This window comes from Saccopteryx bilineata, chromosome 9 (assembly GCF_036850765.1).
Source record: "Saccopteryx bilineata isolate mSacBil1 chromosome 9, mSacBil1_pri_phased_curated, whole genome shotgun sequence".
Classification (NCBI taxonomy): domain Eukaryota; kingdom Metazoa; phylum Chordata; class Mammalia; order Chiroptera; family Emballonuridae; genus Saccopteryx; species Saccopteryx bilineata.
Window position 1 is genome coordinate 75,412,234 of NC_089498.1, and position 18,036 is coordinate 75,430,269.

At 35.6% G+C, this 18,036-nt stretch overlaps 1 protein-coding gene across 10 annotated transcripts in view; it reads right to left on the reverse strand.

The window, feature by feature from the left end:
- P4HA1 (prolyl 4-hydroxylase subunit alpha 1) overlaps positions 1-18,036 on the reverse strand; it is a 119,903-nt gene that overhangs the window by 24,303 nt on the left and 77,564 nt on the right. For 9 of the 10 annotated variants that reach the window (XM_066242357.1, XM_066242361.1, XM_066242360.1 and 6 more), the window contains one exon: positions 14,375-14,445. In XM_066242357.1, the coding sequence (XP_066098454.1) occupies positions 14,375-14,445 (71 nt within the window). Of the gene's footprint in view, positions 1-14,374; positions 14,446-15,467; positions 15,539-18,036 lie in introns of all 10 variants that reach the window. The other variant, XM_066242354.1, reaches the window with a different exon arrangement.

Below are 18,036 nucleotides of genomic sequence, written 5' to 3' on the forward strand. Positions count from 1 at the left end.
TGGGCAGAGCATCGCCCCCTGGTGGGCAGAGCATCGCCCCCTGGTGGGCGTGCCGGGTGGATCCCAGTCGGGCGCATGCGGGAGTCTGTCTGACTGTCTCTCCCTGTTTCCAGCTTCAGAAAAATGAAAAAAAAAAAAAAAAGAGAAAAAAAAAAATCATGTGTGGACAACAATCAAAACAGCATGGTATTGGCAGAAAAATAGACACTCAAACCAATAAAACAGAATAGAAAGTCCAGAAATAAAACCACATATATATGGTCAAATAATTTTTGATAAAGGGGCCAACAACACACAATGGAGAAAAGAAAGCCTCTTTAACAAATGGTGCTGGGAAAACTGGAAAGCCATCTGCAAAAGAATGAAACTCGACTACAGTTTGTCCCCTTGTACTAAAATTAATTCAAAATGGATCAAACACTTAAATATAAGACCTGAAACAATAAAGTACATAGAAGAAGACATAGGTTCTAAACTCATGGATCTTGGTTTTAAAGAGCATTTTATGAATTTGACTCCAAAGGCAAGGGAAGTGAAGGCAAAAATTAATGAATGGGACCACATCAGACTAAGAAGTTTTTGCTCAGCAAGAGAAACTGACAACAAAATAGATAGACAGCCAACTAAATGGGAAATGATATTTTCAAACAACAGCTCAGATAAGGGCCTAATATCCAAAATATACAAAGAACTCATAAAACTCAACAACAAACAAACAAACAATCCAATAAAAAAAATGGGAAGAGGACATGAACAGACACTTCTCCCAGGAAGAAATACAAATGGCCAACAGATATATGAAAAGATGCTCATCTTCATTAGTTATTAGAGAAATGCAAATCAAAACTGCAATGAGAGACCACCTCACACCTGTTAGATTAGCTATTATTAACAAGACAGAATAGCAAGTGTTGGAGAGGCTGTGGAGAGAAAGGAACCCTCATTCACTGTTGGTGGGAATGTAAAGTAGTACAACCATTATGGAAGAAAGTATGGTGGTTCCTCAAAAACTGAAAACAGAACTACCTTATGACCCAGCAATCCCTCTACTGGGTATATACCCAAAAAACTCACAAACATTGATACGTAAAGACACATGCAGCCCCATGTTCACTGCAGCATTGTTCACAGTGCCAAGACATGGAAACAACCAAAAAGCCCTTCAATAGAAGACTGGATAAAGAAGATGTGGCACATATACACTATGGAATACTACTCAGCCATAAGAAATGATGACATCGGATCATTTACAACAAAATGGTGGGATCTTGATAACATTATACGAAGTGAAATAAGTAAATCAGAAAAAAACCAAGAACTGCATTATTCCATACGTAGGTGGGACATAAAAACAAGACTAAGAGACATTGATAAGTGTGGTGGTTGGGGGGGGGGGGGCACAAAAAAAACTAGATAGAAGGTGATGGAGGACAATTTGACTTTGGGGGATGGGTATGCAACATAATTGAACGACAAGATATCCTGGACATGTTTTCTTTGAACATATGTACCCTGATTTATTGATGTCACCCTAGTAAAATTAATTTTAAAAAAAAAAGGATATCAATTTTAAACTTTTAAATTAAAAAAAATATCATGTGTGGAATTGTTCAAATTTTCAGGTTTGGAATAAGTTGAAATTACTATTTTTTGCCTTTTTGAAGGAATAACTATATCACTGCCACTGTCAGGTTTCATCAGTTTTACTTGGAATATCTGATAAATTGTCAGCAATTACATCCAGAATTTTATCATGTTCTTTGTCAGTATCCATGATTACTGAGCACTTTAAAAATATCAAATTGATATAAAAGTTTTTATTACTAATGACAAGAAATTAATCACTTTTAATTCCTTTTGTACTTTTTAACTTCAGTGAATGCATTTTCCGTTATACTGTTTCTCTCTAACAATGAAAAGCCAAGAATTCTGTGATTGGCCACAAGCCTTAGAAAAGAAAACAAGAGAATTCTTGTGATCCGTCCACAATGTGTTAAGTAACAGATACTTAATTGTTCAAGACGGAAGTGAGTTTTCTATATAATTTTGCCCTCTTTTGGAGCACAAATATCTTTGGCTTTTGTATATATGTAGGGAAATACTGTAATATGCAGCTGTTGTAATCTAAATTTTTTCCCTCACAATTACACAGCAGCAATTAATTATTATAAGGAATATACCTTTGTAATGCTTCCAGTTTTTAAAATAGCAAAGCTTCTAAATAACTTCTCAAAACTAACATTCCATTTTGGCACATGACCTGATAACATTACAGATTTGATTTGTATTTTAGTAATTTCTTCTCTTGAGTATACTTTGCACTCAATAAAAGTTAGTGTTGTGGTTTCAAACAATTTTTACATATTCTAGATCTTAGGTTTTCATTTCACCAAACTCAGTTTTTTTCATTCATGTACTTATAGAAGGTAATATGAGCACACATATTTGCATATTTATTTTTAAAGTAAGTTATTTTTACCATTAAAATAAAACTAGAGCCTGGCCTGTGGTGGCGCAGTGGATAAAGCGTCGACCTGGAAATGCTGAGGTCGCCGGTTCGAAACCCTGGGCTTGCCTGGTCAAGGCACATATGGGAGTTGATGCTTCCAGCTCCTCCCCCCTTCTCTCTCTCTGTCTCTCTCTCCCTCTCTGTCTCTCTCTCCTCTCTAAAAATGAATAAATAAAGTAAAAAAAAAAAAAAAATTAAAAAAAAATAAAAAATAAATAAAACTAGACTAGGCCTGACCTGTGGTGTCGCAGTGGATAAAGAGTCGACCTGGAAATGCTGAGGTCGCAGGTTCGAAACCCTGGGCTTGCCTGGTCAAGGCACATATGGGAGTTGATGCTTCCAGCTCTTCCCCCCCTTCTCTCTCTCTGTCTCTCCCTCTCTTCTCTAAAATGAATAAATAAAAAAAATTTTTATATAAAAAAAATAAAACTAGACTACATGGCCAACTATGAGAAACAATTTGTCTTCCTTAGAAATCCTTTTTTAGGTTGAGGAGGGACAGTACTCCTCCACGTGTAGCCCTGCCGCTGTCTCAGTACCGCGTCTTTCAGTCTAGAGACACTGCAGCACATGTTACCCAGCACAGCCTAGATCATCTAGCACGAGCCAGCCACCCCCCAGATGCTGCAGGGACCAGAACCCCTCAGCCCACTGGGAATCCTCTTCAGCCTATTTCCTCAGAAGATGGAGGTCTTGCTGGCACTCCACTTCTTTCTAAGGGGAAGGCAATTATCTTTTCTCTCGTATAATTTTAATATTTTCTTTGATGTAATGAAGTAAAATGTTCTTCATACTTTCGCTATCTAAAGAATCACAGTGACTTTGTAGGCACCTGTTGAGTACTACGATGGGAATCACTCCAGTGGTTGGGAGGGTGGAGAACGGTGGCTCCAGTACCGTGATCTGAGGATTCTCACAGCCCTCCATTAAACTCAGAGCTGGCAACTGCCTGCAGTCTGAAGCTCCTCAGGAAACGGTTAATTCCGTACACCTGGAAGTAGAGCAGGTGGCTGCTCCTAATATATTTTTATAGTGCAGGTACCAAAGAAATTGTACATTCATTAATTTGACTAAAGTAAAATGTCTTCATTAACTACTTAGTTCCAAATACATGTAAATACTGCTTGGTTTTGCTCACCACTATACCACTATACCTTCAGAATCTATTACAGTGCCTGCCACATAGGAGATACTCAATAAATAGTATTTTTTGAATGAATGAATAAATCTTGAAGACTTAGAACTAATCTAAGATTTACTCTATTTTAACATAATGATTTGTCCAGTGATCTCTTGCAATTAACATAGACTGGCTGAGTAGAATTACTCAGTGTAGCAGAACTAGGAAGGATTCAAAAATTTTGTTATCAAGGATGTGGCTAATAAATATACTAAGAACTTATTTCTCCCAAAAGCTGACTGAGTTCCTAACATATTATGGAAGTACCTACCTTTTCTTCCCGTCAATAATTTGATAGATTTTTGAACTTTATGAGCAAACAACTACTGACAAAATTTTTATAATTGTAAAAGATTTGCAAGCGTTCTAATAAAATTTCACACTAAATACACCTTGATAAGACAACTTTTCCTATTCCATACCAAAACCAAACACCCAGAGAACCTGCCTCCTACTTCTGATATCTTCAACTTCTTTCCTTGCTATCTCCAATGTTTAAGCAGCTATTGTTACCTTTCCTCTTGCACTTTGGTAAAAGCATTGTTCTTCAGCTTCACAAAAGCCGGTTCTTCTACCTATGCTTTTGAATTTGCCCTTTCTAGCTCCACAGGCCTTGCTGCACAGTTATTGCTGCCCTTATTCTAGTGAATTTTTCCTTTGACAATGCTTGCTTACTCTGCAGCCTGAAGTCTCGTGCTACCAAGAACACCTTCCCTTTGCCATTCTAGCAATTACCATTTCAGACTTTCACTTTACACTTGCAAAGACAAGAAATGCTAGTTATATTTTTAGAAATGGTCCTAGAACATTGGATAAGCACATTCAAAAGAAAGAAGTTGGACTTGGCTTGACCTGTGGTGGCACAGTGGATAAAGCATCGACCTGGAACACTGAGATCACCAGTTCAAAACCCTGCACTTGTCTGGTCAAGGCACATATGGGAGTTGATGCTTCCTGCTCCTCCCCCCTTTCTCTCTCTCTCTCTCTCTCTCTCTCTCTCTCTCTCTCTCTCATTCTCTCTCCTCTCTAAAAAATGAATAAATAAAAAAAGAAAGAAGTTGGACCTGTAAGTCTCACTATAAAAAAAGTTAACTAAAAAGGGATTAAAGACCTAAATATAAGAGCTAAAATTATAGATTTCTTAACAAAAACATAGATTTATTTCTTTGTGACCTTAGATTGAAAAGTGGTTTAGTTGTGCTATCAAAAGACCAAGCAACAAGTAAAAAAATAAATATCATCCCCTCCCCCCCAAAAAACAACTTGTGCTTCAAAGGATACCATAAAAAGACAACTTACAGAATAGAAGAAATTTCTTCAAATCAAGTCTAATAAGGACTTACATCTAAAATATATAAATAACTATTATAACTCAATAAAAGAGAGATAATTTTTAAATAGGCAAAGGATCTGAATATACAGTTTCCAAAGAAAATATACAAATTTCCAAGAAGTACATGAAAAGATGCTTAATACCATTAGCCACCTAGACAATGCAAATCAAAACCACAATGAGATAACATACCATACCCACAAGGATGGCTGTAATAAAAAAGATACTATAGCAAGTATAGGTGAGGACATACAGAGAATGAACACCCTCCTCCCCCCATACATTACTGGTGAATATGCTTCAACATAAACTTACGATATGGCCAAGCAAGTCCATTTCCAGGTATACACACAAGAAAAATTTAAACTTATGTTTACACAAAAACTTGTACATGAATGTTCGGAGCAGCATTATTCATAATAGTCAAAAACTAGAAACAACCCAAATGTCCATCAGCAGGTGATGAGAAAGATAAAATGTGGTATTTGCTTACAATGTAATATTTGTTTAACCACGAAAAAGAATGAAGTAAGTACTGATACTTCAACATGAATGGACCTTGCAAAAATTATGTTAAGTGAAAGGAACAAGATACAAAAGACCATATATTATAAAATTCCATTTATATGAAATATCCAGAAGAGGTAAATCCATAAAGACAGAAAGAAGATTAGCAGTCAACTAGGGCTGAGTGGGGGAGGAGGTCGAGGACTCGATGGTTATGGCAAAGGTGTGCAGAATTTCGCTCCGGGGTTATGAAAATATTCTTTGGGTTAAACACTGATTGTGGTGATACAATTCTCTGAATATATCTAAAGCCACTGGATTGTACTCTTTAAATGAGTGAATTAGGTGGTATATGTTTATCTCAATAAAGCTGTTTAAAAAAATACTTCTAATACTTTCAAACAATACCAAAATATTTACGTCCCTTTCCTAGTCCCACTCTTCAAGGTAAACACTATTAACAAAAAGGTATATAAGCCTTTCAACATTTTTCCCTATATATAAACAAATATAAAGAGAATTTTTTTAAAAATAGGAATCCACCCATCCTTCAATCTCCCACCTCAATATACACATGTACTTTTTTCCTGAAATACTTCTGACATCTTTCCTAGTCAATACATACAGCACTGCCTCATTTTAAGAAAATTACTGTGGCAAAAAAACCATAATATAAAATTAACCCTTTTAACTATAAAATATACATGACAAAATCTACTATCTTAATCATTTTAAGTGTACAATTCAGTGGCAGTAAGTACATTCACAAAGTAGTGCAAGCATCATCACTATTTCCAGTTAGATACAGTGTCCTCAAGGTTCATCCATGTCAGAACATGTATCAGAATTTCATTCTTTTTAAGGCTGAGTAATATTCCACTGCATGCATATACCATATCCATTCACTCATCAATAGATATCTGGGCTTCTTCCACCTTTTGGCTATTGTGAATAATGCTGTTGTGAACGTGAGTATACAAGTACATGTTTGCACCCTCCTTTTAAATAGAAGTAGAATTATTGGATCACATGGTAATCCTATGTTTAACTTTTTTAGGAACTGCCAGACTATTCTCCACAGCAACTGTACCACTTTACATTCATTTTCCTCATTGTTTTATAAACTACTGCCTTTTTTTTTTTTTTTTTTTTAAGAGAGACAGACAGACAGACAGGAAGGGAGAGAGATAAGAAGCATCAACTTGCGGTTCGAAACCCTGGGCTTGCCTGGGCAAGGCACATAAGGGAGTTGATGCTTCCAGCTCCTTCCCACCTTCTCTCTCTCTGTCTCTCCCTCTCCTCTCTCAAAAAAAAAAAAAAAAAAAAAAAAAAAAAAAGAATAAATAAATAAATAAAAAAGAAGCATCAACTTGTAGTTGCATCACTTTAATTTTTCACTGATTGCTTTTCATACATGCCTTAACCAGGGGGCTCCAGATGAGCCAGTGACCCCTTGTTCAAGCTAGTGACCTTAGGCTTCAAGCCAGCGACCTCTGGGCTTAAGCTAGCAACCATGGGGTCATGTTGATGATCCCATGCTCAAGCCAGCAACGCCATGCTCAAGCTGGTGACCTCGGGATTTTGAACCTGGGGCCTCAGTGTCCCAGGTCTACATCCTATCCACTGCGCCACCACTGATCAGGCACTACTGCTTTTCTTTTTAAAAATAAAATACAGTTAATTCCAAAATGATACTGAAAGTCTATCAATGGAGCACTGGTTACATATGGCTATTTTTTTTTCCCTATTACAAACAATACTATAACAAAAAAAATTCTAGCCCGACCGCAGTGGATAGAGCATCAAACTGAGACACGGAGGACCCCTCAGGTTCGAAACCCTGAGGTCGCCAGCTTGAGCGCGGGCTCATCTGGTTTGAGCAAGGCTCACCAGCTTGAGCCCAAGGTCACTGGCTTGAGCAAGGGGTAACTCAGTCTGCTGTAGCCCCCTGGTCAAGGCACATATGAGAAAGCAATCAATGAACAACTAAGGAGCCACAATGAAGAATTGATGTTTCTCATCTCTCTCCCTTCCTGTCTGTCTGTCCCTATCTGTCCCTCTCTCTATCACACACACACACAAAAATTTCTATATATCTTTGAACACTTGTGGGAAGATCACTATAGGATAAATTACTAGATGTGGAACTACTTGATGACTTTTCCATTTTGATAAATACTGTCAAACTGCCCTCTAAAAAAGTTACAGATTTACTGGTATACTCCTAAAGACTGTGAGAGTGCCCATTTCATAAAATACTTGCCAGTATTGATCTTTTTAAATTTTTGCCAATCATAAGAGGCAAAAACAGTTTAAATTTTTTATATATTTTTAAATTTTAAAATTTATTATATCATAAATGAATCTCAATATAAGGTTTGAAGCTTAGCAGTTAAAGATTGCAGGTTAAAAAAACTATTATCTTAATTGTGGTTCTATTACAGTCACTAGAGAAGAAAATTCTACTGATGCATTGGAAGTTATTTCGCTTAATTTGACTTTCATGTGAAAAACCTATATATTCAAAATATAGTGAGAATCTTAGCTGAAGAACTCCATACATTTAAAACATTTTATTCATCTGAATCCCATCTTTACACCATTATTTCGAATGTCTTTAATATTATTGTAGACTTAGCCAGTAGTCTAATAAATTAGCTCTGAATTCACACTGTTGTAACATCACTAAAATTTGAGTGAAGATGACACTGTAATACATGTTAACCATCTATTTTTCAGGATCAGGAAGTCTTATTGCTGCCTTAAATTAAATCCTCAGAAATCAAGGTTCTTTCTTCTAGTACTCAGCATCTGAGTTAGTTTGAATGTCAAGTCTATGGCGGTGCAGTGGATAGAGCACCAATCTGGAATGCTGAGGTCACCAGTTTGAAATCCTGGACTTGCTCAGTCAAGGCACATAGGACAAGCAACCAATGAACGGCTAGAGTGAAGCAACTACTTCTAGTCCTTCCTCCTGATCCCCCCTAAAGTCAATCAATAAAATCTTTTTAAAAATGTAACATTGTAGCATTTATTGTAACAGGAAAAAGCAAATGAAGAACACATCTTTACCTTGTTTACAATATAATTGAATTGTGAACTAAGTTTTACTATGTTTTTTCCATAAAACACAATTTTTTTGCCAGAGCAAAACAGAACTCTTTGTCCAGATAATTTTGTATGTACCACCTTTTCCCCATAATGAGATAACCCAAAATATCTTCCATTTTGTCTTAAAAGACAGGAACATGAGAGCTAATTTGTACATGCAGAGTAACATTTCAACATTTTTTTCTTTCTAATGAGTTTGTTGTTTAAAAAAACCTTTTATTCTTTTAGTAGATGATTTTTCAAAGTATCACTGTAATGCTTTATCTGAGTAAGAACCAACATTCTCAGGTTACATGACTACATTTTTAATACATAGTAGAGAAAGCATGCTCAAGTAAACAGACAATACCATTTTGGAGGTTTCGAAGACAGGGTACTGATCTCTTTTCCCTTAGACTGTCAAAAATGACAACAGTCAACATAACAATAGCTGGTACGAATGCCTTATCTTGAACAATAAATACAGAAATCATATAATAAAGTTGCATGTTACTGGTCATGTCACATAATAAGGTTGCATCTCATTGGTTAATTCAAGGTACCAGAAATCCTTATATACAAAGTATAGGTACCTGATTTTTTAAAAAGTCATTCTGGAGCAAAAAAGGTAGATAGTTACTATTATTATTGTTTTTGTAAATCAATCAAAATCATACCTAATTTTTTTTGTCAGATCAACAAAATATATTTCTAGGTGTGCCACAAAATTTTAGTAATTAGTTTATGTGTGCCATAAGATGAAAAAGGTTGAAAATTGCTTATCTAAACTAGTCCCTTTTGTTCTTAGTGGTACAATTATGCAATAATATTATAGGTCTGTCCAATTCAGTTACCTCAATCTGAGGAGCACTGATCAACCCAAAAGAGGCCAATGTTCTTGTTAAAAGTTATTCCACCCTGGCCGGTTGGCTCAGTGGTAGAGCGTCACCCTGGTGTGCAGGAGTCCCAGGTTCGATTACCGGCCAGGGCACACAGGAGAAGCGTCCATCTGCTTCTCCACCCCTCCCCCTCTCCTTCCTCTCTGTCTCTCTCTTCCCCTCCCACAGCCAAGGCTCCATTGGAGCAAAGTTGGCCCGGGCGCTGAGGATGGCTCTATGGCCTCTGCCTCAGGCGCTAGAATGGCTCTGGTTGCAACAGAGCAACACCTCAGATGGGCAGAGCACCGCCCCCTGGTGGGCATTCCGGGTGGATCCCGGTTGGGTGCATGCGGGAGTCTGTCTGACTGCCTCCCCGTTTCCAACTTCAGAAAAATACAAAAAAAAAAAAAAAAGTTATTCCAGCTGGACCAGGTGGTGGCGCAGTGGATAGAGCGTCGGACTGGGATGCAGAGGACCCAGTTTCGAGACCCTGAGGTCTCCAGTTTGAGTGTGGGCTCATCTGGTTTGAGCAAAGCTCACCAGCTTGGACCCAAGGTCGCTGGCTCAAGCAAGGGGTTACTCGGTCTGCTGTAGTACCCTGGTCAAGGCACATATGAGAAAGCAATCAATGAACAACTAAGGTGTGGCAACAAAAAACTGATGATTGATGCTTCTCATCTCTCTCCATTCCTGTCTGTCTGTCCCTATCTATCCCTCTCTCTGACTCTCTCTGTAAAAAAAAAAAAAAAAAAGTTATTCCAATTTAAAAAAACAATGAAATCATTCAAATTCAATGAATAGTTCTTTGTATTTGTCTCTACATTGTAAAAAATATCAATATAGTTTTGTACTGTATTTTATTAACATGAGTAAGTTAAATCTCAAGCACAATAAAATATCTTATTGTAGGAAATCTGTACTTCAGAGTAAAGAAATAAAAACCACTTCCAAGAATAACCCACCACTGACCAGGCGGTGGCGCAGTGGATAGAGTGTCAGACTGGGATGCCGAGGACCCAGGTTCGAGACCCCAAGGTCGCTTGTTTGAGTGCGGACTCATCTGGTTTGAGCAAAAGCTCACCAGCTTGGACCCAAGGTTGCTGGCTTGAGCAAGGGGTTACTCCGTCTACTGAAGGCCCGTGGTCAAGGCACATATGAGAAAGCAATCAATGAACAACTAAGGTGTCACAATGAGCAATGAAAAACTAATGATTGATGCTTCTCATCTCTCCGTTCCTGTCTGTCTGACCCTGTCTATCCCTCTCTTTGACTCTCTGTCTCTGAAAAAAAAAAAAAAAACCCACCAGAAACAAAGCTTTTTTTACTACACTAAATAGATTATTTACATATCTTATTTATATTTTTTTACTAGACTTCATGAGCTCACATAACTAAACTGTCTTTTCAGGGCACATAACTGAATGCTTACTTTTCAAAAACTAAAATTCCATTCCACTGATTTAGCCAAAATTATTAGCTTCTCTATTAATGAGCTGTAGTAAATATTTAGAGTACTTTTTTTAATATTGGCAAAGACATAGATGACTAGCCAAAAGTTCAGTCAAAAAAGTAAATAAAAACTTTATGTTGTTTAAACAGTAATGGACTTCCATACATACTTTTGCCAAAGAAAATTCTATTTTCTAGAACACTGGAACATATTTTTACTTCCAGAAAAGATGATGCAACCACTTAGAAATTTCTCAAAATATGGATATTTGAAATTCCCTTCTGACCCTCTCAAAATACAGATGTTCCCAAAGTGAAAAGGATAACATTAATTAACATCAATACATATAAATCCATTCATTTTAGATGCCTTTTTCAAAGGGATAATATATGAAGGAAACATAAAACATTCATTGATTTCACTTGTAGGAATCTTCAAAATTCAGTTTTACAGTGATGGGTAGAAAATATCTCGACATAGCCATTAAATCCCCAGAATAGTAAAAACTTTTTCTTTGTTAAAATGTGAAATGTATTGGATATTTTATAGAGTAAATTCCTCTTTAACAGTTAAGACTCTCTTTCAACATACATTTATAAGATGGTTGCTGAACAATTTTCCCAAGAGTAAAGATAAAAATCACTATGCTATGGAATTCCTTTTTCTACTAGGTTGTTTTGGACAGAAACACACACACTCTTTGTATACCTTGCCAAGACTGGTGAACTTACTCTGCTGTTAGTCTTCTAATGCTATTCACTCACTATTTTCTACTGCTATATACGATATAAAGAATGGGTTGTGCCTTTCTCAGAAATCTGTAAAACTGCCTCTCAGAGCCATAAAACTAGAATATTTAAAAAGGAAGCTTAAAATGTTTAAAATCATTTAGTCTTTTTAAAAAAATGTTTGTAGGTCACTTTTCCAAGAATAATTCATTTTGACTTGTTGGTAAGAGTCCAATGACTCTATAAGCTGGCATTTCTTCAGAATGTCTACTGTATATATAAAAAATTTCCAAAAAATGACTTCCAAAACACTAATAAGTTCATGACATTTTGTTTTATATGCTTCCTAAAAGCATCTAAATCTGGAGAATTTGGATATAAGCCTTATGACAGTAAAAATGCCGAAAACCATGCAATAATCTTCAATAAAATATATAAATGGCTCTTTTTTTTTTTTCAAAAATAAATAAGCAGACCTGGCCAGGTGGTTACGCAGTGGGTAGAGCATCGACCTGGGATGCTGAGGACCCAGGTTCAAAACCTCGAGGTTGCTGGCTAGACCACAGACTCATCTGGCTTGAGCATGGGGTCACTGGCTAGAGCATGGGATCATAGACATGATCCCATGGTAGCTGGCTTGAGCCCAAAGGTTGCTGGCTTGAAGCCCAAGGTCACTGGCTCGAGCAAGGGATCACTGGCTCGGCTGGAGTCCCCTGGTCAAGGCACCTATGAGAAGTGATCAATGAACTAAAGTGCCGCAACTATGAGTTGATGCTTCTCATCTCTCTCCCTTCCTGCCTGTCTCTCTTGCTAAAAGAAAAATAATAAATAAATAAATGGGGGTTCATTGTTTTTTAGACACAAACAAGGTTCTGTAATAAAATGAAAAATTAGCTTAAGCTCAACTTAAAATCAGAGGTAATTACAATGCACAATACAAATCAGCTTCTACAAATCCTTACCATTTATTAGTACTCCTGAATCAAAATCATACTGTAGGAAATTTAATTATGTCTTTTCACTGGGGCCAAGGGGAAGATAGTGGTATAGAACAGACAGTTTAGAATCCAGAATGTTTGTGGAGATGAGGAAAGTTAAAATGTGAAGACTAGACAGCTCTGCCCAAAGCAGAAGGAAACACATCAATGCAATCTATCCAGCCTTTACAGTACTTTTGTTTTGACTTAGAGCAGTAATACTCCAAATTTTTGTTTGAATACTTCCTAAAATAGTTTTTAAAATCTACATACTCCTTTGCACAATTCACTAGTTGAAAACTAAAACTTTTTTTTTGAAAACTAAAACTTTTTAACATAATTTCATAGGATTTAATTCTGTCATACTGAAAATAGTGGTAATTTCTGAAAAATGATTACTTTATAACATATCCAGTAAACTAAATACCATGATTTGACGCTATCATTTACTTAAAAAATACATAATGTGTTCATTAATACGTAACAATTTTACATCATTCTTTTTTTTCCCCTTGGACTTTCATTTTTATTCCATTCTTATTACAGTGGCTCTCAACAGGAGTCCTAGGGAATATGGGTAAAGATTTTGCCTACCAGGCGACACTTGGCAATGTCTGGAGACATTTTTGATTGTTACAACAGGGATGAAAGGTGCTATTGGCATCTACTGGGTGCCAGATATGCTACTAAACATCCTACAAAGCTCAGGACAGCCCCCAACAATGAAGAATTATCTGGTCCAAAATATCAATAGTGCCATGTCCTACAATAAAATATTTCTATGCCTAAAAGTCTTTTTTTAGTCATATTACACTTCTCTACAATAAAAATAACTATATAAATTGATAAAATATAAATTTCTTATAACAAAGGACTACATGTTTAATATGTCTTCATATAATTATTAGTAATATATATTATAATTAATAATATAGTTAATCTAAATAACACAAATAATCATTATCAAACATAAAAATTGAAAATATATTAAAATGTTCCTATTGAGATGGATAGGGCTATTTTGTTACTGTCAACTAAGTATTTTATCTGTGGATTACTTATTGTTAGAATAAGACTAAATTCAGCTCAATGTTTCTTTTTCATTTTTATGATAGCTAAGAAACTATCTTTACATAAATAGATGGAAAAGGAGTTCTGTTGAAATAATCTCACTTTTTCTGTGAGCCCCTTATACCTTACGTACATGATTTACACAGTTACCTATTATTAAAAACTATTTCATTGATCCAGACTTAAGTAGATTCTCTTTAAACACTGTTAAAGGAAGAATTTAAAACCAATTGACTTGCAAAGGATTTGTTATCTTTGAAAGCATTTACTTTCTTAGTACCTAAAACTACTGGGTGACCAGAGATTTCTAAACCCCTTCTTTATTTTCCAGAGCAAGTCAGGCCTTGTCCTGTGAAGGGTCTTTGGGAACTCCTCTTCAATGTAAGAATATAACTTTGCTCAGCAGGTAGGGTTTGGGGACTCACAGCAGGGATTTTGAAATTTAATAAGTAACTTTGGAAAATCTGTATTAATTGCCCCATAACCATGTCTGCTTATTAGTCAATCATGAAAATTCAAGCGTAGCTGTCATCAAACACCTATGCCTCACAGCCTAGGTCTCTGAAACCATATATGGATTTTACGAAAATTAGATTCCCAATAAAGAAAATGGTCCAGATATGACTAAAATTCTCTCCATTTCTCCCTTACCTCTTAGATACTCTGTACTGTGCTGTGGTCAATTTTCCAGTCTCAGGGTCATGTACTGTAGCTCGGCTCAGCTACAAAAAAAGAGAAAGGACAAGGACTTACTCACGTAGCAGGCAATTTTGGACTTTGTTTGGTTTGTTTTGTTTTGTTTTGCCAAGCCACAGGTGATCAGAAGGGTTCAGATTGATCTGGATGCCAGGTAATGGTTTCAAATCAGCAAAAACATTTCTATGTGGCAGCTAGAAAAGCCACTTTCAAATCTTGAGAAAACGAGTTGACAAATTTTTATTGTAGCTTTGTTGTCCTTTCACTTTTTTTTTAAATCATTTGAAGCTGTATGTAAATGATTTATAGAACTGCATTTCACAGGAACTTTCTCAGAGCTAGAAGTTCAATGTTCTTTAAACATTATGACAGAAGAATAATTAATAGTGTCTAGAAATTAATTTTTAAGACTCTCACCAAGACAAAAAGTCTCTCTGGCAAAGTAAAAAGCAACTTAATTCATAAGTAATTGCAGTTGGAAGACAGATCAGAAAAATAACTCTGTTCTTTCCATTGCCAACTTTTAAGTCAGCAGGTTTTTTAAAATAAAAAACTCCAACAGGCGGAATACAGATTACTACAAAATGACAATGATATTTTACAAGACATATGAACAAATGCCAATTAAACTACCATGAAGGATGACGTGTACTCACTGCAGCATTTACGAATGTGAAAGAGCTGCATAAACAAAGACTACTACCAGATTAATCTGGGCTGCTTTTTCTTTTCTTTTTTCCCCCTTTGATAAGAGAGAAAGAAAACAAGTATCAAGCCATTTCCTGGATATTTAATTTCTGACATGAACAGAGGTGCAAAGCCTATTAATTCCTTAAAAATAACACACTAATTAACGATTGAAAACAGAACTTCTAGTTAAAGGGAAAGGCCTGTGAAACACAAAGCAGGTTATCCATATGTATATAATAAACAGGTGGTGACTTGAGCTGGAGACTAAAAATGACCTACTTCCTTTAAATGAGTAATTCTTGCAGGATGTACAAAATACTCATTAGAGATCAAAATATGCAGCATACACATCTCTTACCTTTTGCTAATTCTGTAATGTACCGTCTCCAAGTCTCCTGTTATTGGGTTTGAAATGGTGGCTCGCCTCAGCTGTGAAGCCAACCATCAAAATACTTGCATTACACAACAAAAAAATGAATCACATTTACCCAACCAGTCAGTTCTGGGATTTTTTACAATGGAAGCTGAAAAGAGAAAATAACTCCACAGACTTCCAGCTGCTTTATGTTGAGCTTTGAAAGCCAGTGTTTGTTTATTTTTTAGGTTTTTTTTTAAGTTAAATTTTTTTTTTGTTTTGCATGAATAGAGGCTACATAAAAAATGAAATTAAAAATTAAATTTCTTTCAATGCTCAGAGAATGTGACAGTGAGGAAAAATTTCTAAAATCTGTAGTCTAATTTATAGTTATAAGATGGCTATTTAAAATTGATCCATTCCAAGATTTTGGTTTTCATTTTTTTTAGTGACAATACCATTTTCCAAAGGTTAATTTCAAGGTCAATCTTTTCTTCCTTCAAGATATCTGTTCATATATTTCACATATACAGTAAAATATCTTGGACCAAGCACAATGAAAATGAAAAGGACTCATAAATGCCAAAAGAAATTAAAGATGACAGCCAAGATAGTGATTATAAACTTTTTTAAAATGGAGGATGTTTCTGAGGTTAATGAAAAGAATATGAAATTTTTACTGCCATTGAATCTCTTTATCAAAATAATGTAACTGAGGCATCCCATCTGAAGATTTTGGCTTCCCAAACCTAGAGAAATAAGAATCTCCAAGCTGAAATGAACTCTTAAATATTCTACCAGATACTTTGGTTTACTAACCACAAATAATGGACTAAAATAGAAATCGAAAAGAAAATGGTAGAATATAATGTATTATAAATATAAATTTATAAGAATTCACTTGTACAGCATTCATATTTATTAGGCACCTTTCCATTTAAACTGTAATCTTTGGGGCACTGGCTGGTTTGCTCAGTGAATAGAGCATTGGCCCAGTGTGCAGATATCCCAGTTTTGATCCCGGGTCAGGGCACACACGAGAAGTGACCATCTGCTTCTCTTCCCCTCCTGCAGCCAGTGGCTTAACTGGTTTGAGTATCAACCCTGGGCACTGAGGATAGCTTGGCTGGTTCAAACATCAGACTCAGGCGCTGATTACAGCTCGGTTGATTTGAGCATCAGCCCCAGACGAGGGTTACCGGGTGGATTCCGGTTGGGTACATATGGGAGTATGTCTCACTATCTCCCCACCGCTCACTTAAAATAAATAAATAAATAAATAAATAAATAAATAAATAAATGCAATCTTTGGTTAAAAAGAAAAGTAGAAATTTGGAATAGTAAAATTTAACAACAACAACAAAAATTCTAACTTTAAGGTCATTTTGCAGCACAGACATTCAGATAATTCAACCTTTCTGATATCACAATGATCAGCGAACAGTGGCCCATGGCCCAAATTCATCCTGCCATCTGCTTCTGGAAATAAAGTTTCATTGAAATATAGCCACACTCACTTATGTACTTTCTATTGTTGCTTTTGCACTACAACAGCAGAGTTGAGTGGTTTTGACAGACCAGATGGCCTGTAAAGCCTAAAACATATTTACTATTTAAACCAGTGGTAGTCAACCTGGTCCCTACTACCCACTAGTGGGCTTTCCAGCTTTCATGGTGGGCAGTAGCGGAGCAACCAAAGTATAAATAAAAAGAGATTTAACTATAGTAAGTTGTTTTATAAAGATTTATCCTGCCAAACTTAGCGAAAATCCAACATAAAGTACTTGGTAAGTAATTATTATTATATGCTATAACTTGCTGTAACTCTGCTTTATAAATTTTATAAAGTTAAGTTACTTCCTTACTTTATAAATTACCATTACTGTGGAACCGATGAGCGGTTAGAAAATTTTACTACTAAGAGATACAAAAGTTGGCAGTAGGTATAAAAAGGTTGACTAGCCCTGATTTAAACCTATAAAGAAGAAATTTGCCAACTCCTGTGTGAATGCCTAGTGTTTACTTAACAATTTCTTCATGAAAGTGATGGCAGTTTGTATTTTACTATCAAGAAGTCTAAGAACATAAAGGGTAGTCTTTCTCATATTCTCACAAAAGAAGAATTTCTACACTAAACATTATTTATAGGATAGTATTTATGTTGAATTGTTTTTCTTATTAAGATAAATGATGTGAGTTGAAACCATAAAACTATGATGTGACTATTTCAAATTAGCATGATGCTTGTGTGTAACTGTATCTTTCTAGTAATAATGTGTCTAAAAGATAATAAAAATACTTCAAGTATTCTTTCAGATAAAAATACAGAATGAAAAGTTGGTTTTTGATTAGTCTGTGAAAGTAAAGACTCCAAAATACATAGAAAACTTTTTCAGGAAGATGCTAAAACAAATTTGGTAAGTGTGAAATAAAAATATCTGTAATTTTGACAATTAAGAATTTAAAACCTATTTCCATATACAATGTTATTAACCAATGTCACCCTAATAAATTTAATTTAAAAAAAAAACTATTTGCAAGATACATTATTTGTGTTTAGAGCAAACTGAGA